Raw genomic sequence first — 25,794 nt, 5'->3', positions numbered from 1 at the left:
ATTTCTAAAAAGTATGTTCCTTGTGTCAAGTAAATATCCTAAAAAATAGCCTGTTTAATTTTCACTGAAAAAAAATTAAGAAATAGATCGAGAACCTGATCAACTTCTGCCTGTCCAGACAATTTACACTATAATTGAGACCTGGTTTTAGAACAGTTTCAAATTGAAATGTTTCCCAATCTCAGATTAATGGGTAAATGGAGCAAAAGGTAAGCATCTCAATACCAGGTAATAAGCATTTATATAACAATATTTTGTAAATATACCTTTTCTTACAATCATTAAAAATTGACTATATCTCAAGCCCAGAATTTCAATTTGTTTTACAGGGTGTTTTCATTGAAAACCAAAATCTTAACGTCTATGGAAACCTTATTTAAGGGGCACCAAAGCCAAGGGCAACAGAGGCAATTGCTTCTGTGGCCACCGTGAGTTAATTCCAGGCATGAGTGTCTTGGCAATTCTCACTCAACAAAAACAATTATCTAAATTTGAAAACTTATTTGATTACAAGTTTACTAACCCCATCTTACTGATGAATATTTTGAGAAAACAGCATCTGAAGACCCCACAAACTGCTGTCGCTTATTACGATACCCGCAATCAAAATAACTTGCTTACGATTATGCACAAAATCCCTCAAAACTTTCTTTTCTCTTTTTTCCCCCTAAATTGCTACCGCCTTAATTTGATGACTTTTCCAGGCGCTGGTTGTTTGTCCTTTTAATCAAAAGCTAGACGGCGGCAATGGATACTAAATCAATGAGTTTCTCTTTAGGCGGTAGGCCTAAGCAATATGCACACACAAGCGCAGTGCTTTGCCAATGAATCGTGTCAAAATGTAATGTTGCCATCTACATCCCTGCGAACAAACTTAGTGTACATATTATGTCTGATAAACGCACGATGTACCGATACTGTTCATAGAAGCATGTATGCAGTGAAAATAGAGATATTTAAAACCAATCCAGGCTTCAACAGCAAATATATTAAAGCAAATCTTCACTTTCCTTTCAACCTCACGCGTTCATGACAAGTTGCAAGGCAGGAAACAGTAATGTAAATTTGCAGTGTACTCGTTTGGTATTTTGAATGTCTTCCACATCAGGCAGCATACAGTAGTGTAGCAAAAATGTAAATGTGGTACAAACAAAAATTAATGAAAAAAACAGTCTTTCACATTTTCTGATGCCCGTGCAAAAACCAGGCCCTTCCAAAACACACTGAGTTTATTTATGTCATCAAAACAGATGAGAATAAAAGCTTTTAAATACCATCTTAAAGGGAAGCATCAGTCCTGCAACCGAATCTTCCATTCTCCTGAAATCCTTGTGACCCTCATTTTTTATTATCCAGGCAGCCAAGCGGTTAGATGAGCTCAAACTTTTATGGGTCAGTTTCATGCACATGAAATTAGACATGGGAGAGTGACTGTAATGGTTGGTAACCTAAACGGCTACACAATTGTAGGCCATCGCTCCATGCTTAAAGGCAGTGGACACTATTGGCAATTACTCAAAATAATTATTAGCATAAAACCTTACTTGGTAAACGCACAATGGGGAGAGGTTGATGGTAATTGTGAGAAACGGCTTCCTCTGAAGTAACGTAGTTTTCAAGAAAGAAGAATTTTTTCTCGAATTTGATTTCATGACCTCTGGATTAAATTTTGGGGCCTCGAAATCAAGCATCTGAAAGCACACAACTTTGTGTGACAATGGTGTTTTTTCTTTCATTATTATCTTTCAACGTCGACGGCCAATTGAGTTCAAATTTTCACAGGTTTGTTATGTTGTGCATATGTTGAGAGACACCAAGTGAGAAGACTGGTCTGTGACAATTACCAATAGTGTCCAGTGCCTTTAAAGGTTGCATAAATGTAGGTCATCATTTAGTATTGGATTATTGGCAATTAATTTTCAAGAAAGATACAATAAAAGTCGCCTGTGAAAGTTCCAGCTGAATTCCTTGTCTACTTGCTGAGAAAACAGACCCCCCAAAAATCAATACTTAGCGAAATGGCAGCAGGTACAAACAGCATCTCTGGCTGAAGCATTCCCTTGAACGATTCATGCATGAATCAAAAGGTTTATTGTGAATAGCAAAATATCAAGAGGGGGGGTGCTGTTGAACCCACACAAAGATCACAAAATACACTGCGGTCGTCAAACATGTCAAAATGATCCCTCTGCCTACCCACATTGCATTGCGATTCCGAGTCACGATAAACCTTATTTTCTCAGATCCAAATGTTTTTATTGATTTCTAATCAGACATAATAATTTCGCAGGATGCTTATCACCACTACCAAGTTTATAACTTATAAGTACATTAAGCTTTCAGATCTGTAGTATGGAAATATTGACTGCTATGAGGGGCACAGTTAAAATTATAGGCCCAAGGTGATGTCAAAACCGTGACTATGCCCGAAGGCGAAATTGAGAAAAGACTTTGTCTTTAAGAAAGACTCACTACCAAATTTATAACTTATAAGTACATTAAGCTTTCAGATCTGTAGTATGGAAATATTGACTGCTATGAGGGGCACAGTTAAAATTATAGGCCCAAGGTGATGTCAAAACCATGACTATGCCCGAAGGCTAAATTGAGAAAAGACTTTGCCTTCAAGAAAGACTCACTACCAAGTTTATAACTTACAAGTACATTAAGCTTTCAGATCTATAGTATGGAAATATTGACTGCTATGAGGGGCACAGTTAAAATTATAGGCCCAAGGTGATGTCAAAACCATGACTGTGCCCGAAGGCTAAATTGAGAAAAGACTTTGTCTTTAAGAAAGACTCACTACCAAGTTTATAACTTATAAGTACATTAAGCTTTCAGATCCATAGTATGGAAATATTGACTGCTATGAGGGGCACAAATAAAATTATAGGCCCAAGGTGATGTCAAAACCATGACTATGCCCGAAGGCTAAATTGAGAAAAGACTTTGCCTTCAAGAAAGACTCTGCTATATGTAGGGTCGAAAAGTCAGGCCCTTATCTTTTCCCATTAAATTTGTGCAACATTTTACGAGAGAGAAACAACACCTTTAAGAAATCCACTACACTGACCATACCCATTCTGGACACGTACCTGTTTATACTTGCGCACTCGTGGTTGCCGCGTAGGAGGAAGAAGTTGCTGGGATATTTCAGCTTGTAGGCGAGCATTAAACAGATGGTCTCCAGGGACTGTTTGCCTCTGTGGTTCGCACCAGCCATAAGGAAGAGACGAAGAGAGAGAGAGAGATGGAGATAAAAATTAAAGAGGATTAAAGACGAGTTGAAGACAAAATGACAAATCAACATAAAGTTTTAATTTGAAATGACTAAATTGCAGACCTTGCCAAAAAAATAGATGATGAAAAAGAACCGATCGCTCTGGAAAGTATTTCAGTTGTCAATTTCAGAAGGGAAAAAAAACACACATTTAGATGGTCTTATTACATGTACACATTTACATTTACATCCCAGGCATAATATTTGAACCATGAAACGTAAATTGGAAATTTTGATGGAATACATGGGCTGAAAATGAAAGTCTTTGACGCGTGTATAGCTTCAGTTCATTTATGCACATAGTGTACAACGGTTCAGTTGTTTGCTTGTAATAAGCTACATGTAGTACAAGTACATGTGTGATTGCTTCGGCGTTTTATGCTGATAATTGTTTTGAGTAATTACCAATCGTGTCCACTGCCTTTAAAAAAAAATGTAATGCATTAGTATAAAAAAAACATGACCACTTATCATAAGAGCAGGGGCAGTGCCCAGTAAGTGTTTCTGGATCTGACGTACATGTACAATGGCTACAGATTGCAAGCATTGGCTACAGATTGTGAAGCATCACCGTAGTACACCTTTCCAGGGTACTATATTTAACTGCGTCTTATATTTGTAAATTAATGATGTCCATAGATAAAGCGGTGTACACAAATTGTGTTATTATTACAAACATTGGGAGCACTTTGGTTCCTAGAATGCTTATTAAATGAAAACAAACCTAGTTTAAATGGCAATGCATACAAACAACCCAACCGGAATCTAATAATAATCTTACAAGCATAGTGTATTACAATAGCCAGAGGGTGTTTGGGTGTCTTTTGGACTCCCTGTTTTATTTAGCCTTCGAGAAATACTCTGGAAGGGTCGAAACATCAGGCCATTATTACTTTTGGTATTTTTTTTACATTTAATGTATTGTAAGTGAACAATTTGGACACCCACTTTCTAAATTTCAAGCAAATTTAAAAACCTTTTGACTGAGTCCTGGCAAAAACCTTGCCTATACCAGGTTTTTGAAGGTGAAGAATAAACATTGGATGTAAAAGGCAGTGGACACTTTTGGTAATTACTCAAAATAATTAATAGCATAAAACCTTTCTTGGTAACAAGTAATGGGGAGAGGTTGATAGTATAATACATTGTAAGAAACGGCACCCTCTGAAGTAATGTAGTTTTTGAGAAAGAAGTAATTTTCCACGGATTTGATTTCAAGACCTCAGATTTAGAATTTGAGGTCTCGAAATCAAGCATCTGAAAGCACACAGCTTCGTGTAACAAGGGCATTTTTTCTTCCATTATTCTCTCGCAACTTCGACGACTGATTGAGCTCAAATTTTCACAGGTTTGTCATTTTATGCACATGTTGAGATACACCTACTGTGAAGACTCGTCTTTGACAATACCAATAGTGTCCAGTGTCTTTTAAAAAGGAACAAATCTGTGTATCTTTTTTGAAGTACATCAGGCCTGATAGTTCACAGAGGCAAAGAAGGCAATTGCCTCCATGCCCTTTCGTCATTGCCAAGTGCCCTTGAAATGCTCCAGTAGAAATTTAGTATTTCCTCATAGGGTGCCCTTTACGTGTGCCAAGGAGAAAATGCCTTGGTGCTCCTGCCCTTTCAAAATCGAGGCATTCAGGAGGCCTGCATTCATTTTTGATTTAGTGATGTTTAACATTACAAGACTGTTAGATCAATCCATTGGCAAGACGACTAGTCTGAAAGATTTATATGTCATGATAGATTAGTTGACACACTGTATAACACACATGACATTTATACACCACCAATGTGGATTATTGCTCTTGTGATTAATGTGCACACTGATTGCCGGATAGGGACTCGGTATTGTACCGTAGAAAATTAACCAAAAATATGACGCAACTGACTTCATATCAGATTTACGAGGCCATCATGAGAACAGCAACCAATTTCCTATTGCGCTGCTTCGGCAGCACAAAGAGTAGCGAAGCATAAAACTATCATGCAAGAATCTGTAACTAGTATCTTGCTCATTTGTGCATGCAGCAATTAAAGCAAAATAGCTTAAAGGCACATGTTGCCTTCGATCGCTTGTTATAAAATGCATATTGATTCCTTTTGCTTTGCGAACTAACACAGTCAGCACATTTATGGGAGTAAAAAAATTTGACTCCCATAAATGGCCGACCAGGTTAGTCGACGAGGTAAAAGAAAAAAACACGCAATTTCAAAGCATATTTGTGTGAACCATTGTATTCTACTATTAAAACATCTTTCCAACATATGCATTTTATAACAAACGGTTTAAAGGAACACGTTGCCTTGGATCGGTCGAGTTGGTCTTTGAAAAGCGTTTGTAACCGTTTTTTATATAATGCATATGTGTAGAAAGATGTTGTAAAAGTAGAATACAATGATCCACACAAACATGCCTCGAAATTGCGTGGTTTAACCTTTTACCTCGTCGACTAACACGTCGGCCATTTATGGGGGTCAAAATTTTGACTCCCATAAATGGCCGACCATGTTAGTTCGCACAGTAGAGGGAAAACCAAGCAATTTCGAGGCAAACTTGTGTGGATCATTGTATTCTACTTTTCAAACATCTTTCCAACCATATGCATTTTATAAAAAACGGTTACAAACGCTTTTGTTTTGACCAACTCGTCCGATCCAAGGCAACGTGTTCCTTTAAACGCTTTTCAAAAACCAACTCGACCGGTCCAAGGCAAACTGTTCCTTTAACGCTTTGAACTTGGGCACTGGACCCAATCTTTGTAGAGACAAGTATATTCACAGCACAGCAGTAACTAAGCACAAAACAAGCTTGTTTAGTGCTGACCAGAAAAAGTTACCGGCCAAAACATTGTGTAATAGATGTATTTGTGACTAAAGGGCACTTCTTATCTTAATATGAAACATTTGAAGGGGCACTGAGACCAAGACCAGGGCATCAGAGGCTATTTGTGGCCTCAGGTTCCAGGCCTGCTAACCACAGCACACATCACAGGCTTACAACTGCTTATCTGGGGCAGCTAAAAGAAAAATTCAAAATTGTCTTTATTTAACTCCCTGTTTATATGCTCTGCCTTCCCTTTAAACTATTTATAAAAAGAAATTTAAAAATGTGATGAAATCAAAAATGGATAAGGGATAATTATTTTCCATTAAATTCTGGCCATCGATCTTAGAGCACGAGTGGTACGTGCGTGTGTCTATGACAGACATCCTAAAGATTTTAATTTCACCATTCGTACATCGACGACAAAGTGGTGGAATATTCACATGTCGTGGACTGTGGATGGATACTGTGCAAGATTATAATTGCAATTTTATTTTCTCCCGTGCGACCCGCTACAACGGCTCGCCCACGTATTTGGTTTCCAACAAGCCTGACTAGATGAACAAAATTTCCAAGTCAATTCATAATTGATGGCCATCATCTTTGTATCAATGAGTTACTACTAACTCGGCAATGGATCGTTAAAAGTCGAGTTCCCTGTGTGCAACAGCCAAAAAAGCAATGGTGAAAACTCAACTCTTAAAGGGGCCAGACTGTTTTCTTTTTTCGACATCCGTTAGGTTACAGGATGTGTTTGAATAGGAGAAACACAAGAGGACTACAAACAGTATAAATAGTTGCATAAATTACACATGTACATCGTGAACATCGTTACACTATATAGGTATGCTACATTCATAAAAACCTCAGACAGTTTATATATTTCTATTGGCGGAGAGCACGTCACGTGGGGGTGATTAAACCTTTGTTAATGACCAGTGTTTATAACCAGTTGTGAGCAGATACTCCGCGCTAGTCTTGAAGCAAGACGTTTCTTGTTACGGGCGATGTGGGCGCTGTTGCTGAGTTGGCTGAGCTGTGTGTAAATGGAAAACCAGAACGAAGTTCCACCAAGACTGTACGTGCATGCGCACGAACGGAACCGGAAACTGTCAGAAATAGGCATGCAACACACGGATGTCGTACATGTACATGTAACATGTATACTATGGAGGAAGAAATATACCGTACAGAGCTCAAGGAATTTGACTGTTCCCTAAAAGATGGCCGGAATTTAACAAATCTTTCACAAAACACTGTTTATACATGTAGTAGACCCTACATGTTCATTAACTTATGATAACATCAGGTCATCTCTTTCATTCTCAGACATGGACATATATTTTGTTTTTCTCCAACAAATTTGATTAAAAAATCTTGAACCCCCCTGCTTATCTGGAATCTACAAATGCAAAAGCTAAGTACCCGGTACATGTGGTTTGTTGGGAATAAACTGAGCCCTTCAGCTAGCAATTGATTGCCAGATCTATAGTGGGTCACAGTGGCTTCAGCCCTGTAGGCAAGTTGCCCTCGCCCTACTAACATAAAAAGGGCCCCTCAAATAATTACATGTTCATATGAACACATACCACACATGTACAGCAAGCATTAACAACAAAGTTTGCACATTTGGTTTTTTGAACCATTTGATTGTTTTTCACCTGTATGTGACAGGTGAAACCTGTATAGTTTTGTTTTCTCTGATTAATTTGTTGAATTCCCTTTGATTTTACAAAAAGGTGATCTCCATGGTTTTACTCTATTATTATGTTACTTCTTTGTCTTTCTTTTTTTTGTCTTTCATAAGATTATATTTTACAGTATATGATATTGCATCTTTGCGGTATTGTTTGTTGTTTCATGTTTATTCATTAGCTTAGTCATAGCCAAGGAATACAGTACACTGGTTCCTGTGGGACTTTTTCATCATCTTAATTTAGTTGTTCACAAGACACCATTCTGTAAGGAGTTGTTTTTAAAGGAACACGTTGCCTTGGATCGGACGAGTTGGTCTATAAAAAGTATTTGTAACCGTTTATTGTAAAATGCATATGGGTGGAAAGATGTTTTAAAAGTAGAATACAATGATCCACACAACATTGCCTCGAAATTGCGTGGTTTTCCTTTTCCTTTGCAAACTAACACGGTCGGCCATTTATGGGAGTCAAAAAGTTGACTCCCATAAATGGCTGACCGTGTTAGTCGACGAGGTAAAAGGAAAACCGCGCAATTTCGAGGCATGTTTGTGTGGATCATTGTATTCTACTTTCACAACATCTTTCCACCCATATGCATTTCATAACAAACGGTTACAAATGCTTTTCAAAGACAAACTCGACCGATCCAAGGCAACGTTTTCCTTTAAAGAGGAGTAAGTTTTGTACAGCGCTGCCTGCGCGTGGTTTCCACTATTGGAAAATGGAATAAAACAACACACAGCCAGCATTAACGGCAAAGTACAATGTACATGTACATGTGTATACATTTGGTTTTTGGAATCCTGTTCTTTTAATCCTCTATAATGTATTATACAATGAAACTAACCTGTGAAAATTTCATTGCAAGAAGTGACAAGTTTTCTATTTTAATGCAAGGTCCTACAAACATTGCAAGCATGTTCAAATGAACTAGGCCCCTACCACATTGTACAGCAAGCATTAACAACAAGTATGTACATTGGTTATTGAATATGATCTGGTATGTAGATTTATACAATAAAACCAACCTGTGAAAATTTCATTTCAAAAGATGTCAGCATTTTTGAGATATTGCCGAAAATCTGGAGCAGTTACATGTTTGTACATGTATGTCCACGCAGGAAGCACAATCAGCAATTGGAACACACAATCTGAGAAACGGTTCATGCAGAAACATTTCTCAGATTGAAATGTTTTTGAAGCCTTCTCTCTAGACTAACCATATTTCTTTGAAGGAATGGTTTCTCAAGAATTTAATCAACAGCTGCAGTGCTTCTGACCAAGTGAGTTTTTATGGTCATTAATTTTTTGAACAATTACCAAAGGTACATGTAGGGCCACACCCTCCCTTTAAAGTATACCGACACTGACTGAAGTAGCCTATACTGGCACTGACTGATGTTTTTCCAGATTGAATTGGGAAGAAGCATTATGTCGTTAAATATGAACCCAATGCCATGAAGCTATAATAGCAGAAAATACTGCTTTACAAAGTTCCTAATTTCTAAGCAAAAACAAAAAAATATATAGTTAGTATCTGAAAGCCTACTTGTTATAAAGATGGAATGGAACACTACAGTAGGGTCATACCCTCCCTTTATAGTATCCCACTGGCGTTTCTTCCTGAGGCCAATCTCTAAAAGCAAAAAAATTACGTAAGCACGAAAATAACTCACTTTTTTTACACATGTTACTGGCCAAAATGTCATGCCATATACATTGCTTGCGACTGGTATTTGGCTGTTGTTTACTTAGCATAACAATTGAGTGGAGTCTTGGCCGGTAATCGGATTTTACTAAGCAAGGATTTTTTGGCTTAAGCAAAAATTTGTGCTTAAGCAGCTCTATGAAATTGGGCCCTGGTTGAATTGGGAGAAACACTGTACCATCAAATCTGAGCCCAATTTCAAAAAGCCGTAATAGCAGAAACAACTGCTTTAACAAATTTCTTAATTGCTAAGCCAAAATTAAAAATTTATATTCGAAAGCCTACTTGTTATGGTATGGTTTGCTGCCTGCGAAATTAATTCATCTGAAATGCCTCTGTTGATTAGAAATAAATAAAAGTAGGTCAACAAATTTTAATCTCCAGAAAGTCCCCTGCAGGTGTCTTTTTGAAATTGTCATGGTGTCTTGTTTGAATGCTGCCCTTGGTACAGCCAAAGATGCGGTCAGTATTCACATCAACAAGGATGGATTCAACGCTCTTGATTAAAATACTGTGACAGTTTTTGCAGCTTTCTAAATACAGGAGACAGTAAATTCAGCTGAAACTTTTACAGGTGACAGTACTTTATATCTTTCTGCATAAGTTTGCCCACATGTATAATACTACACAAAAATTAAAACCCTACCTTTAAAGACACTGGACACTATTGGTAATTGTCAAACACCATTCTTCTCACTTGGTGTATCTTAATATATGCGTATAAAATACGTACCTGTAAAAATTTGATTTTAATTGGTCGTCAAACTCAAAGTTGCGAGATAACTATGAAAGAAAAAACACCCACGTCACACGAAGTTGTGTTCTTTCAGATGCTTGATTTGATTTCGAGACCTCAAAATCTAATTCTGAGATCTCAACATCAAATTCGGGTGGAAAATTACTTCTTTCTCGAAAACTACGTCACTTTAGAGGGAGCCGTTTCTCACAATGTTTTATACTGTCAACCTCTCCCCATTACTCGTTACCAAGTAGGGTTTTACGCTTCTAATTATTGAAAAATTACCAATTAGTGTTCACTGCTTTTAACTGAATGTTGACAGAGAAAACATGCAATTATGTTCACGTATAATAAAAACAAAATGAGAAGTGCAAAACGGCATTTAAAGGTACTAAAAATAAATGCAACTATATAAATTAATGTACGTATTCCTAAGAAAAAGAAAAGTAATCTACTTTATTTGCTCGGCATACACGAAAATGGAATAAATGTAAATTGGTACTTGATGTACTAAAAATAAACAACAAAAACAGAATGCAATTATAGAAATGTCATATAACTTACAAAAAGAAAAACAATCTATTTTGTTTCTTCGGCCTCGTTAATATGCGTACATGTACAGTACGAACAATTCAGAAATGAATAGTGGAGGTTTTTTCCTTCGTATCCAATTAGCATCGGAAGTTAAACCGGCACAACAAGTTAATGTTTAAGGCTAACAAAGCAGAAATTTAATTCCCAAGCAGAGCTTATTCTCTTAAATGAGATGAGTGTGGGAAGTTAACACAACTACATGTACATGTAATTTTAAAATGAAGTTTGTTTGGAACACAATGAAATTACTTTATATGTTACAGGTCTCAAATTTAACACTGGACCACGGGCCTCAGAGGCCAGTGATCTTAGCATTGGGCCAGTAAACTCACGACTAGACAAGCATAGGCCAGTACGCTTCGTTTATGAACAGGCAGGGGCACCAAGGCATTTTCTCCTTTGTACAAGGGCAACCTGTATACTCGTTTATGAAAGGGCATGGACACCCCAGCATTTTCTCTTTGGTAAAGGGCAACCTGTATACTTTGTTTATGAACAGGCAGGGGCACCAAGGCATTTTCTCCTTTGTACAAGGGCAACCTGTATACTCGTTTATGAAAGGGCATGGGCACCCTTGCATTTTGTCCTTGGTAAAGGGCAACCTGTATACTTTGTTTATGAACAGGCAGGGGCACCAAGGCATTTTCTCCTTTGTACAAGGGCAACCTGTATACTTCATTTATGAAAGGGCATGGGCACCAAGGCATTTTCTCCTTTGTACAAGGGCAACCTGTATACTTCGTTTATGAACAGGCATGGGCACCAAGGCATTTTCTCCTTTGTACAAGGGCAACCTGTATACTTCGTTTATGAAAGGGCATGGGCACCAAGGCATTTTCTCCTTTGTACAAGGGCAACCTGTATACTTCGTTTATGAAAGGGCATGGGCACCAAGGCATTTTCTCCTTTGTACAAGGGCAACCTGTATACTCGTTTACGAAAGGGCATGGACACCCCTGCATTTTGTCCTTGGTGAAGGGCAACCTATTACTTTGTTTATGAAATAGCAGGGGCACCCAGGTATTTTCTCCTTGGTAAAGGGCACCCTACTGAAGTATTTCAAGGGCACCAAGGCAATGCCTTTGGAGGCAATTGCCTTTGATGCCACCGTGAAGTATCAATCCTGAATGTTACCAACATGTGTGAAAAGTGTTGGCTATGACAATTCGGTCAAGTATTGAAATGTACCCATAAGATAAGACAACTGAAAGAGATCTTCTCTCAGTGTTGCTCGACTTATTGAGATTCTGGTCTTGAAAAATCAATTCAAGTCGTCCTGAAAAATGTTCAGCTTTCACGCCCGAGGCCTTTGGGATTTTATTCCTAAGTTTGAGCACTGAGTTATGCCTGTTAAGTCTAAACCATGTCTGTTTTTAATAATTTGTGAAACACCCATAAGCGTTTTTGAGATATGGCGGACATAATGCTACAGCACTATAAGGTTTGGGTAAATTTGTCTGAATACACCCAAACCAAACAGTACACTCCTATCCCATCCGCCATACCTCAAAAAGGATTATTAAAAATAATAATAATAACAACAAAAGGTATTTATATTGCGCTTTTCCAAATTATGATCAAAGCGCATAACAAAAAAAATGATAAGTTAAAACTAGCTAGAAACAAATCATTAATCAACTATTTAGGAAAGAGATAAGTTTTAAGTTTTTAAGTTTTTTTCTTAAAAGCACAAGAAGATTTACAGACATTAATTGGGTGATTGTTCCAAAGTTATTGGATTCTTATTTGCATAAAGTTCATCACACACTGTCTATGCAGAGAGAGACGTACAGTGTAATATTTTGTAATAAACCACCAGGGAAACCTGGAGGGGTTAATTTTCAAACAACATTGAATAGAGCAAAGAGCTACATGTACCCTAACAAGATGCTAACAAAATAGGGAGACCGCCAACATGGGGCTAAATTAGCTCAGTTGGTAGCGCATTGGCACGTTATTCCAGAGATTGCAGGTTCAAGTCCTGCTCTCGACAGTTCATACTTCCTGCGAATGCCAATGCGAAGCGAATTTGACGTCACAACCCTCCTTTCGCACTGATATTCGCAGAGTTGAGTTGCTGTGAATTATTCGTTGCGAATTTGTGATGTCAACATTCGTATCGCATTCACATTCGCAGGAAGTATGAACCGGGCTTTAGACTTCACAAGGCTGGCTTCCCCTTAAATTTTCCCTTTGCGTTAATGTATTTATAAAGTTCTGGAGTAATACAATCGGCTTTAATTCCTCTGTATTGGGCCAAGCTGTGTGAATCGAATCAGTGCAAGTGGGCGGCACGTTAGACTGAATACAGTGCACAAAGTAGCACTCTAACGTGTATATTGTGGGTGCCGCTAACAAAGTTAAGACGGCGCACAAGCTAATCTAATATTGTAATACCTTAACGTCTACCGCTCCACTTGAGGGACAAATTAAGCAGGCATGTGCAAGCAAATTCCCTTCATTATTGACTCGTTAACTATTTATCAAAGGTTAGATGCCGCACTAAGTTACCTATAGTATATGAACATAGGATGTTCAAGGCTAGCCCCTACCAGCGCAGGTACTACATTACATGTAGAGACCTAGCCTTGCACAATTCTGTTAGTAGGAATTTACAAAGTGGTTGTGTAATGATCATGGTCAGCCTGCTGCAGGCTTAAAGGCCCAGTGGACACTATTGGTAATTACTCGAAATAATTATTAGCACAAAACCTTCCTTCGTAACGAGTAATGGGGAGCTGTTGATAGTATAAAACATTGTGAGAAATGGCTCCCTCTGAAGTAACGTAGTTTTCGAGAAAGAAGTATTTTTCCACGAATTTGATTTTGAGACCTCAGATTTAGAGTTTAAGGTCTCGAAATCAAGCATCTAAAAGCACACAACTTCGTGTGACAAGGGTGTTTTTTCTTTCATTATTATCTCGCAACTTCGGTAACCGATTGAGCTCAAATTTTCACAGGTTTGTTATTTCATGCATATGTTGAGATACAGCAAGTGAGAAGACTGGTCTTTGACAATTACCAATAGTGTCCAGGGTCTTTAAAGTTGCACCAGAGGCAATAGAGGCTGCTTACACCTGAGCGAGTTTCCATTTTGGGATGTGATAATAAAACACTCCCATTTGACAACTGACAATGCTAGTACATATACATGTCTGCACATCTCAATTATACTAGCCATTGTACATGTTAAGTGTTTTTTTATTTTATGTCTTTACCTTGCTTGTATGCCCTGAATATGTCTATTTTTATGCATCTTCATGCTATCCTAAAGAATACTTACATATTTTTATATTTTTATTATTCTACTTTATCGGACCAGCTGGACAGGAGAGCCTCACGACAGGAACTGTGTTTCTTTTAGGCAATCCTTCGGGCTCCAACTCTTTCCTTTACTGTATTTAAATTGCTCTTTGCTGTATTTTTCAATGTTTTTAACCGATTGTATTTAAATTCCTGTCGCTGTATTTTTCAATCTTTTTAACCTAATTAATGTGCATGCTTATACTTTTTATTCCCGAGAAATGAAATAAATATAACTATAAATATAAATGTATAAATGATAGTAATCCCACAGTTGAGTCTTTTGTATTTTACTATTCCAGTGAAGGACCCATGTTTATTTGCACGAACAGAGTCAGGTGTATCAGTGTATTATGTCAAACAAAAGCCGCGTTCATACTTCCTGCGAATTTGAATATATACAAATTTTGACATCACAAATTCACAACAAATCATTTGGCATCAGTTGCCTTGTGTTCAACTTCTGCGAAACGCTCACTGCGATAACAGCCCTGTGAGGTCAATATTCGCTTTGCATTCGCATTTGCAGGAAGTATGAACCGGGCTTAAGGCTCGTTTGTGTACGAGTCAATGGGAAAATTCCTTTTAGACAATGGACTTCAGTCTGTGTTGAAAAAAATCCAGCAGGTACATGTACTGTAAACGACCTTGCGCTGGCCATGTTTCTCAAGCCTATTGTGTTAAAAGTCAGTGAAAAATGAGACTTTAATTCAATTCATACGCAGAGTAATTTAAAAATTGCTTTTAATTAGCCAGTTGCTATTTCTGCCTGGTAGTGTAGCGCACTATGGGCTTAGGCGCAGAATTTTTTGAGTCATTAGTGCATACTGTAGAATGTAATTCAGTAATAATCAGCACCATGGAATTTTTAAGATGTAAGTCTTCGTGCCCGTCAAAATATTCAAATAGGCTTTATAATTTTCTAAACTGAAGTATTTGAAGTAACCAAAATCTCACAAATGTAGACTGAGTACACGTATTTTAACTCAATATGGTTGGTACCAATTTGGATGTTTGAATCGCATTTCTTGAAAAGTCTACATTAAGTATTGTTATACCTCTGTACAAATTGTGAAAATTGATTGGTCGAGAACCAATCACGTGCCGTGCAACAAGTACGCATGTACCATGGATAAGGGAGCGCGCTACGCATAACGCACAGCGCGGCGGGTAACATGAAAAGTGATGTACACTGGTGTACATCACCTAGGTCGTTCCCAGTGTTGGTCAATTTCCAGCGCTGTGTACAAAACACCCGCTGGTTCGGGGGAACAGTAAGGAATTGTTTCTTGTTTGTCTGCTTATTTAACAATGAATACTCCGTCGTAATAATGTTTGAAGATAACAAAAGAACTTTGAGAAGAGGAATAATCATGTTACCAAGGTATAACAAAACAATTGTTGCATGCTGTGATTGGGGTCCATGGGTTTTGTACACCCCCGGGTGAAAATGGCACCCTCGGCTTCGCCTCGGGTGCCATTATCACCCTCGGGTGTACAAAGCGCCATGGACCCCGTCACAGCGTGCAACAATTGTATAATGCACGTATTATGTACTGTAAGTTGATTTGTTGCAAAAAATACACCATTTAAATCACAGCTCAGTTGATACACCAAAACAATGTCATTTTACAATTTAACAAAGGGTAACAAGGCTACAAAAAAAGCTAATATTTTAAATGAAGATATTAATGACATCGCATGTACTTTACAAAACATTTCTAGCAATTTCTTAAAAAGAAAAAGAAAAGGGTATCTGTACTCTAAATGTGGCAAATCACTTCCCTTTCATCAACCAACGACAGAAACCATCGTCCCTATGATTTTTAATTGCATGTTAATGTCCTTGTTTTTAATTCTCCATTGATCCAGACAGCACTTCTGTTAGACAGTTATAATGCATCACACCCCCACACCGGGCTTGGCCCACGCATTTAATGCATGCGCAGACACTTTGCGACTATTGGCTCCAAAACTATGGCATTCATCAATTTGTACTCTACTTCCACTTGTCAATTTCCCTCGTTTTATTGTCCAAAAGGCAATTTTGGTGATAATTCGTGTCAGCTTTGGGAGTAAATCATTCAGGTTTATTTGTGTACAAAGTACATTTGTAATTAATGGCCATAACTCTATGTCATCAAAAGGTACAAACATGTTACACTTTGTTAACAAAAATATGCATTTGTGGTTAAGTTGCCTTACTTGTGAAATTTCAGCCCCTGGCTCCTTGAATATTGCAGGCATAATTTAGGAACCATTGAATTCAGGCTCAGCAGTATCACATACAACACATTAATTTCATCTCTATAATTTCATTTAAATGCAAATTTTTGTGATGTACTTTTTTTTATATTTACTTTTGAACAACTCAACCTGAGTGAAACCTGATGGTTATAAGTCACCTGGTAACCTAAATCTGGTAAGCAAAATTTGTTTGTCCTAAGCTACTTTTTGCTGGGCCCAATTTCATAGAGCTGCTTAAGCAAAAGAATTTGCTTAAAAGCAGAAACATCCTTGCTTACTTAAATCAGAGTATCGGCCAAGACTCAACTCAATTGTTATCATGCTAAGTAAACAACAGCTAAATACCAGTCACAAGCAATTTATATGGAATGACATTTTGGCCAGTTTGATTTCCAGACCTCGAAATCAAGCATCTAAAAGCACACAACTTTGTGCGACAAGGGTGTTTTTTCTTCCATTATTATCTTGCAACTTCGGTGACCAATTGAGCTAAAATTTTCACAGGTTTGTTGTTTTATGCATATGTTGAGATACACCAAAATGGAAGACTGGTCTTTGACAATTACCAAAGGTATCCAGTGTCTTTGACAGAGAGAACGAGAGAGAGAGCGCATCAGTGTTGTCTGTTTTGCTCCACGTTCCTTTCCCCTCGGTCCATTCCCCTTGCCTAGGGGAAAGGACTGTGGAGCAAACTGGTCAGCATGGGAGAACATTTGAAGCATACCTGCTGTTACCTTGATGGGAAAAATCACAGGGGGTGGTGGGATATAATTGAACACATGTACACCTCAACTTAGCGCATCACCATCATTCACGAATCAATTCAAACGCAACTTGTGACGACGTTACAGTACTATTTATGTAATATTTTATAGAAAACTATTTATAGAAAATGTTGTTATTTTCACCCCCCAGTTATGCCAGAAGGTATGATAAGCAATGTACACATGTGTGTACTCGGTGATTTCTAATTCCTGAGGAAATAAAATCTACAGGCACACTAGGGTTTCGAAATTAGCAGCCTCCTGGTGGCCAAACGTGAGTTAAAAGGGCGGCGGGAGAGTCAAATCCCATGTTTACTATTAAAAAAAAACAGAGGTAAAATCCCCCCAATAAAATTCACTTTTAAGTTTGTAAAATGGTTTGGCAAGTCCTGATATTCTTGATTTAGTGTGGCCCTGATCGCGAAATCTAACTGGGTCTTTTTTTCAAAATGGGAAATTGTTTGAACCAAGTAAATGATAAAATTCAATGCTGTTTTGATTGAATATCATATAAATTCTGCAATAAATTAAAAATTGTCTGTACAAAAATGTAAACAATTTTAAATGTGACGTCATCGATCATTTTTGGATTTTGACAAAAATTAAAGATCAAACACATTGGTTATTTAATCATGAACCCCCCCCCCCCACGGCCCCCTTTTATTAGAACTTACACGAAAGAACTCTTGAAAAATGAATGGATCATAACACTGTATTTGACCTTCGAGCCCCTCTTTAAGATGACACTGTGGCTTACACACCAACAAGCAATGTTGTGTGCAGGACAAAAGCCATACAGGGGCTCATTTGATTCTGGTCTGTGTTGATAGCAATTTTATGATGAACCGATTTATGTAGGAGTGTTCGCCTGGAGATTTGTGACTGGTATCCTGCTCATTTCTGCTTAGCAGAAAATTGTTAAGCAATATTGTTTGCTTTTAAAAGCAGCTCTATGAAACTTGGGCCCAGGACAGCAGAAGTTAAATAATTTACAAAAATTACAATGGATGAAGTTCCAATGTTTGTATGTGTGTATGTCAGGCCTGTATGGGTTTTTTTTTTAGGCAAAGCATTTTTTTGCTGGTAAAGGGGCACCCTATGAGGAAATTGTAAACTTCTACAGAAGGATTTAAGGGCACCAAAACAATGACCAGGAGGCATGGAGGCAATCGCCTCCATTGGCTACGTGAGGTACAAATAGTATCAGGCCGCCTTGACTACATGTACATGTATGTATTAAACATTAAGTGGGATAAATCCGTACCAAACGGAATATAATTGTTCACATTTAACTGATCATACTAGAAAACACCCATTCCATGTCACAATATCGCTGAGTACAATATTTATGTTAATCTGGCAGACTTTTTCATCTGACCCCATTAGTTTCATCGCCACACAGGAGAACGAATTCATTAAACATCCCCATATTTAGAACATCCATGGGCTCCTTACTCCTTTATACTAGCGAGGCCATGGATGTCTAGATGTGTATTATAGTGTTTGAATAGTCGGGCCCTTTAGGCAGCAGCTGTGGCAATGGCAAGGTTCAGCCTTTAAAATGTAGCACACCGGAGACAAATTGATTCCCTTCTTACTGCATCAGGGAGAATTTCGCAAACAGCACTCGGCCTCATAAATGTCTTGTTAATTTGTTATTTTAGCCTCGTTCCAATGACCATTTCTCACTACATTTTCCTTGCATGTGAACCATGGAAAACAAACCATGTAACTGGCAAAGTGGTCTTGCGTCATGTATTTACAGTATGCATATGTGTTGTTGTTTATGTGTACGGGCCATCACTTGATTGTTCATGTGTAAGGGCCATTACATGAGGCCATTTAAAGGCACCCAGTTTCAGGCAATCGCCATGAAGAAAACGCATCAACATTTGAAGACTCTGGACACCTTTAGTAATTGTCAAAGACCAGTCTTCTCACTTGGTGTATCTCAACATCGATGCATAAAACAGTTTGAGCTCAACCAGTCATAAAAATTGGGAGATAACAATGCAAGAAAAAAACACCCTTGTCACATGAAGTTGTGTGCTTTTAGATGCTTGATTTCGAGACCTCAAACTCTAAATCTGAGGTCTCAAAATCAAATTTGTGGAAATTTACTTCTTTCTTGAAAACTACAATATTTCAGAGGGAGCCGTTTCTCACAATGTTTTTTTTTACTTCATGTATCAACAGCTCCCCATTACTCGTTACATAGTAAGGTTTTATGCTAATAACTATTTTGAGTAATTACCAATAGTGTCCACTGCCTTTGATATTTCTTAAGGATCGTAAGACACTAGGCCTATTTGTACATTACTCATGTGCTGCCAGAAGTGATCCTGTATACGTACATGAAGCATGCACTGCAGTTCATTTCCTCCAAGTACCACGCAAAAGTTGTGTCGTCTGACATGGCCCTTATTAGACACAACAAGGTGTCTGTTTGTCTTAATAAATCAAAAAGAGAGCAGTTTTGTTTGCAATGCACTCAAGTCGCTGACTTTCATAACTGCAGAGATATTCAAGTATTCATAAATAACACTTTGCTCACACTAAAGTTGTCATAGAAACAACTATGTCAGAAGGCCCTAATGGCTGAGCCCATAATCAACGTAATTGAACGTGATGTAGGTTAAATAGAGTGACTTACATTAAACTGAATTTACCCTTGGTTTATCAAAGAACCCGATAGTAATGGATTCAAATGCAATACAATTCCTTAACATTACAGCATGTAAATGTAACTGCACATTTAAACTGCTTGACTAAAGCACTGTTTTTACTGATCATGCGAATCGATGTGAACAACTCTTGCAAGAGAAGAACTATCTAAATTGTCTTTATGGTTCCTCATTACTCAGTGGAATTGAAAGGGTTATACAGAAGACTATCACCCAAAATGAACATTTCATCCAAACCTGCTCACAATTCACAACATTACACACAGTGAGATTCCATATAAAAAAACATGTGATTACCGGACATATCCAGTCTTAAAGACACTGGAAACTATTGGTAATAAATAGACCAGTCTCCTCACATCGAGTATTTCAACACATGAATAAAATAACAAATCTGTGAAAAATTGAGCTCAAAACACCCTTGTCACACGAAGGTGTGCTTTCGATGCTTGATTTCGAGACCTCAAAATCTAATTCTGAGGGGCCTCAAAATCAAATTCGTGGAAAATTACTTCTTTCTCAAAAACTACGTTACTTCAGAGGGAGGCGTTTCTCACAATGTTTTATACTATCAACAGCTCTCCATTACTTGTTACCAAGTAAGTTTTTATGCTAAAAAAATTATTTTGAGTAATTACCAATGGCAATAGTGTCCACTGCCTAAATTTTACTATCCCGACATTAAAACTAATGGCCTCAAGCAGGGGTTCCAGTGTAAAATGTTGGCCCTGACGCACACCAAAATATTGTAGCTTTCCCTTTAGAAGGGTCAGCTTCAACAAATCGTCTAATACATGTAGGTGTACAGCTACAGAAGATGCAACACAGCATTAATTATGCAAAGCAGCTTAGAATAGCAACAAGGTTAAACATGGTGTATGCGTAGACGGGATAGAGAGCCATGACGGTCTAGACAGAATACTGCAACGGGAAATTACACATAGGTATTCGGCATGAGGAAGAAGAAAAACCACACACACACACACACGTGTGTAAGGTTTTGCTCCCGCTGATGTGGTCCCCTCCCCTGTTGTGCAAGAGGATGTCCTTGGGAGGCCAGGGGAAGATGCAATGGTTCTAGTACGAGTACGGGGAGATAGATGGTTGGGAATGGTCATAACAGCTGAAGTGATTAAGGACAATTCTCATTTCATTTCATTAATATTAATAGCTCCATTGCAACTGGAAACCACTGGGAAACCAACCTGTATGGCATGTTAGTTAAATGGCATGTGGTAAGGTTTGGTTAAGGTCATCGCCGTTAACAAAAAAAAATTAATTGCATTGCATTTTTTAAATCAGGCCGTTTGCAGGGGGGTTATTATAGTGGATTTGCAAACTGCCTCTCCTCTACTACATGTACAAGTATGCCCATGTTTTTAAAATTACAAAGGTAATCTGGATGGTTAACAAATTTTGAGTTGCGTTCGTGTACAAATTGTGATTACACAACCGACACGTACTATACCGATACATAAAGGCATAATACTTCACAGAGCCAACAAAGACAATTGCCTCCGTGGTCATTACCTTGTTGCCCTTAAAATGCTCCAGTAGAAATTAACACTTTGCTCGTAGGTTGCCTTTTACCAAGGAGACAATGCCTAGATGCCCTTGCCCTTTCAAAAACCAAGGCATACAGGCCAGTCATGTGTTGTTACAAATTTTCTTTTGCCTGGGGTGGATTTCACAAAGAGTTAGGACTAGTCCTAACTTAGGACTAGTCCTAACTTAGGACTAGTCCTAGGAGATATACATATTGCATGGATAGTCCTAAGTTAGGACGAGTAACTGGTCCTAACTCGAGATAAGACCAGTCCTAACTCTTTGTGAAATCCACCCCAGTACACATTGTAACTTAGAATCCAATCTTCAGTGCATTGAATCTTTTAAAAACAAGCAACGACATACGCTGGTAAGAATGTGCAATCAGCAGCTTCAAAAGCACCTGCTCGGATTTTTTTCCAGAATAACAAATCTGCTTTTAAAAGGTGAAAGTGAACTGAACAATTGCGTCGACAAGGGGACGGGGATAAAACAGTTGCGTATTAGTTTACTAATTGTACAACTGCATACGTTCCATGTACTGGCATGAAACTTAAGGACATTTTTAGTGGTGTGCAGCTGAATTTAAACTTGGTCAGAGATTGCGAGCGGTGCGCACGAACTCTGTTATAAAGATTGTTTTCAAGGCTAAATATTAACATTCCAATCACTTATTTTGCACAATGTGTAAAATGCACATTATGTAAGATTCAAGAATCACAATTTTTAAATATATTACAGCTAACCCTTACACTGGATGAACTATCAGCCCTGCAAACTAAAATGATTTTACAGCCAGGGATATTTACCGCTGTGTACGGCTGCAGCCACCATGGGGTATCATGCCTGTATGCATCAGGACCCTTAAATCTCGCTGACAGGCCTGTATCATTCGTTTTTGAAAGGGCAAGGGCACCAAGGCATTTTCTTCTTGATAAATAAAGTTCACCCCATCAGGAAACTGTGATTTTCTACCATGTGCATCATTTCAAAGGCACCAGGGCAATGACCAGGAGGCATGGACGAAATCGCCTTTGTCGCTTCCCTGAAGTATCAGGCCTGCCCTTAAAACAAACAAAAAAACATGAAATCTAGAATCACACCCACCTGTCAACGTAGTCCCCTAGAAAGAGGTAATTGCTATCAGGCGGGAACCCAAGTGCGTCAAAATGTCGGATCAGATCCATAAATTGGCCGTGGATGTCGCCGACGATGTTCACCGGCGCCTCTAGCTCGAGGAGCATGGGCTCTTCCAGGAACTTCTCCCGAGAAAGTTGGCATAGCTGTCTGATCTGGTTCTCTGGCAGCTGGACCTGACAGAGTAGAGGAGGGAGAACAAATATTTATAACCTGAATCAAAATTTTGCTTACCAAAATGACGTTACAAGTCAAACTACCATGTTGTGTGTACAATTTGTGACTGGTATCCTGCTCATTTCTGCTTAGCAGAAATTTGCTAAGCATATTTTCTGCTGAATTAGCTCTACGAAATTGGGCCCTGTTTTAAGGATAAATCATTACCATGGCAACCCGATATATATTTAAACAAACCATCTCAGATTGAACTCGTTCCAGTCATCATCTTCACTAAATTACAAGCCTGGAATTTCTACTGTGGTGGTTTGAAGAGGGCAAGGCCATTTTATTTTTCAACTGGCACTTTCACTGGAATATCTGATGTCATGTGGGTCAAGGCCAATGTCCAGTCTGTTCTTGGTTGGGAACATAAAATACATAGCGTATGTATATTTTTCCCTTTAAACTTTTTTTGGGCGGGGGAGGAGGTTGCTTTTAAGGTTAAGACCAGAAGCATCAGGAGACTTGGCTTTTATGTAGTTCAAGATCTGATTATAGGCTCGCTAAATATGAATCCCAGATGAAGTTCAACTTCTTTATGTCAGTTTTGTAGAGAAGACCAAAAAATAAATGTCTGTTTTGGTTTACAATTTAATGTTATTTCTCTTCACTGCATAAAAAGCCAAGCGATCTAAAAAGGTAAAGAAAGAAAGAAATGAGAAGAAAAAAAACCAATGTGATTATGAAATTAATAAAATCAGGATTGTGGAGCTGACGTGGCTGTAGTACAATGAAATAAATGCAGTCCCTTCAAAAGGGGGTCAAAATGAAATTAACAAAGTGTTGAATACTTTCATTATGTTAATGAAAGATATATCTAGGCTAAAGTATAGATTACAAAATTACAACAACATTTAAAAAAAAACACCAGCAAAAATGTTCTTTTGGCTCACATTTAAACAGTAAAACCCTGAATGCAGTTTTTGTATCAACTGTACAATGTACCCATTGAAGAACAGCCAATCGTTCATTTCATGTCAACCAGTACGATGAGACTTGTATGGTTTGCAGTTCATGTTCATTACATTTGCGTGCAGACCAAAACTTCAACATGGAGGCTACAAAGGCAATACACTGATCCAGTAGGCTACGCCCACGACATGTGAGCAACAACAGGTTGGGGCTCTCCAATGCCTTTCTGAACAACTCTGCCGCGCGCGCCAAGATAAGCGCACGCATGTCGCCCTTATTTGTTGAACCTTCGTTGCGTTGTGATTGGTCAATACGCAATGGGGTGGAGCTTAGTGGATCGGTCTATTGCCTTCCTGCCACAGGTTTTTGCCTTGGTGCCCCTTGAATTTAAACCTTCCAACAGAAATCTAAAGAGGTGCCTGTTTACTCCGGTAAACCTGCCTAAAGAGTGCACTTAAAAAAAACAAAGTATCCGATGTATGGATAAGTCTCAACTAATGCAATGAAAATGTCTCCCACATGAGAAATTTACACTAGTGCATGCGTACAAACCTAAGCAATGCCTTTATGTATTTCCAGCCACGTTATTATTACACTTGCGTCCACACTGTTTATTCACCTGTCATGGTGGATATTAATTAACCCACTTGAACCTAGGCTATCATGTTCACTTGAACACTGCTGTAGTGCCAATCTGAGGTACATGGAAACATCGTTTGCTACATTCAAGAGAACGAATAAATTATCCCATTAGAAGAGGTTGATGTCATTCTACGTGGATGTTCAAGTGAGTCAGCCGGGGAAACATTTTGGGAAATTTTGCCCTTGATGATGATACAAGCATGAAAATTGTAATGGCAAAAGATACTAAGTATTTGGCTGTAAATCCATCAGAGAAACAAGACTTTTTCAAAATTGGCTGCCGTTGCTCTTACACGTACACTCCACGGGAAAAACCCGGATGGCCCTTTATTTAGCCAAATTATATACAGAGTTCTCTTCAGGATTACTGTGGGGCATTCTGGACGCAAATTTTTTAAGTTTGGCCAAAGCAAGCTGAACTGAAATACAAGGGTATTTTAGAATGTTATTTGCTTTGTGTTTCTTTGGTTTTAAAAGCCCTTTCACAAACTCAGGCACTTTATACACATAAAAAAGTAGTTTTATTTCATTTCATCATTTTTGTGAATTTGATATGAAGTCCCCTTTAAAAGTAAACAATAAATAAACAAATAATGTAAAGGCCGCAATTCCTGTGTATGGGCAACAATTAGTGCGCATCAACGACCCAATACACTAGCTCGTACAATGGCAAAAACCCTTATAACATTTCCTATAAAATACTCTGTGTGCGGAATTCCATAATTGTATCATTATATGCACAAACGTCATCACCTATGTACTGCTGCAATAATATTCATGTGATGCATAACTTACATTATGAGAAAATTAAAGAGCCAATGTATAAATGATTGCACTTCGTTTTACAAAACAATTGTGAACATTTTTACCTGCACGTACACTGTAGACTAAAACGTGTACTATACTAATGTATAACTTTATCTTCTTGACACTGACAGACCAGTGCGGTTATGATGTATATGTTGGGCGCGATCGGTCAATCTGCGCGATCAATCGATCGCGCTGCGCTATCGACGGATCGCGCTGCGCTATTGAAATATCTATTGGTCGCGCAGCAATCGGTCGATCGCGCAGCAATCGGTCGATCGCGCAACAATCAGTCGATCGCGCAACAATCGGTCGATCGCGCAACATTCGACAACGAACATGCGCGATCAACCGATCGTGCGGGAATGGCTCGGCGCGATCGGCCGATTGTGCAGGAATGATTTTGCGTGATCGGCCGATTGTGCAGGAATGGTTACTTTTCCTGCACTATCGGTCGATCGCGCAAACCCATTCCTGCACGATCGGTAGATCGCGCAAAGCCTTTCCTGCGCGATCCGCTGATAACGGGAAAAAATACTCGTGGCTCAATCGGTCAATCGCGCAAAGATGTCATTGCGCGATCGACCGATTGTTGCGCGATCGACCGATTGCTGCGCGACCAATTGATCATAATTTGATCGTTCAATAGCGCAGCGCGATCGTTTGATCGCGCAGATTGACCGA

The 25,794-nt window shown here is 38.5% G+C and overlaps 1 protein-coding gene across 1 annotated transcript in view; it reads right to left on the bottom strand.

The window, feature by feature from the left end:
* LOC139943961 (serine/threonine-protein phosphatase PP1-gamma catalytic subunit B-like) overlaps nucleotides 1–25,794 on the bottom strand; it is a 56,343-nt gene that overhangs the window by 24,156 nt on the left and 6,393 nt on the right. Inside the window, exons 2-3 of the mRNA XM_071940875.1 lie at nucleotides 22,501–22,706; nucleotides 3,099–3,206 (exon numbers count right to left, since the gene is read on the bottom strand). Of these exons, the coding sequence (XP_071796976.1) occupies nucleotides 3,099–3,206; nucleotides 22,501–22,706 (314 nt within the window). The remainder of the gene's footprint in view (nucleotides 1–3,098; nucleotides 3,207–22,500; nucleotides 22,707–25,794) is intronic.

The sequence above is a fragment of the Asterias amurensis genome, chromosome 11, assembly GCF_032118995.1.
Source record: "Asterias amurensis chromosome 11, ASM3211899v1".
NCBI lineage: Eukaryota > Metazoa > Echinodermata > Asteroidea > Forcipulatida > Asteriidae > Asterias > Asterias amurensis.
Note: the sequence above shows the minus strand (reverse complement) of the source record. Positions and strands in the feature narration are given on the sequence as shown.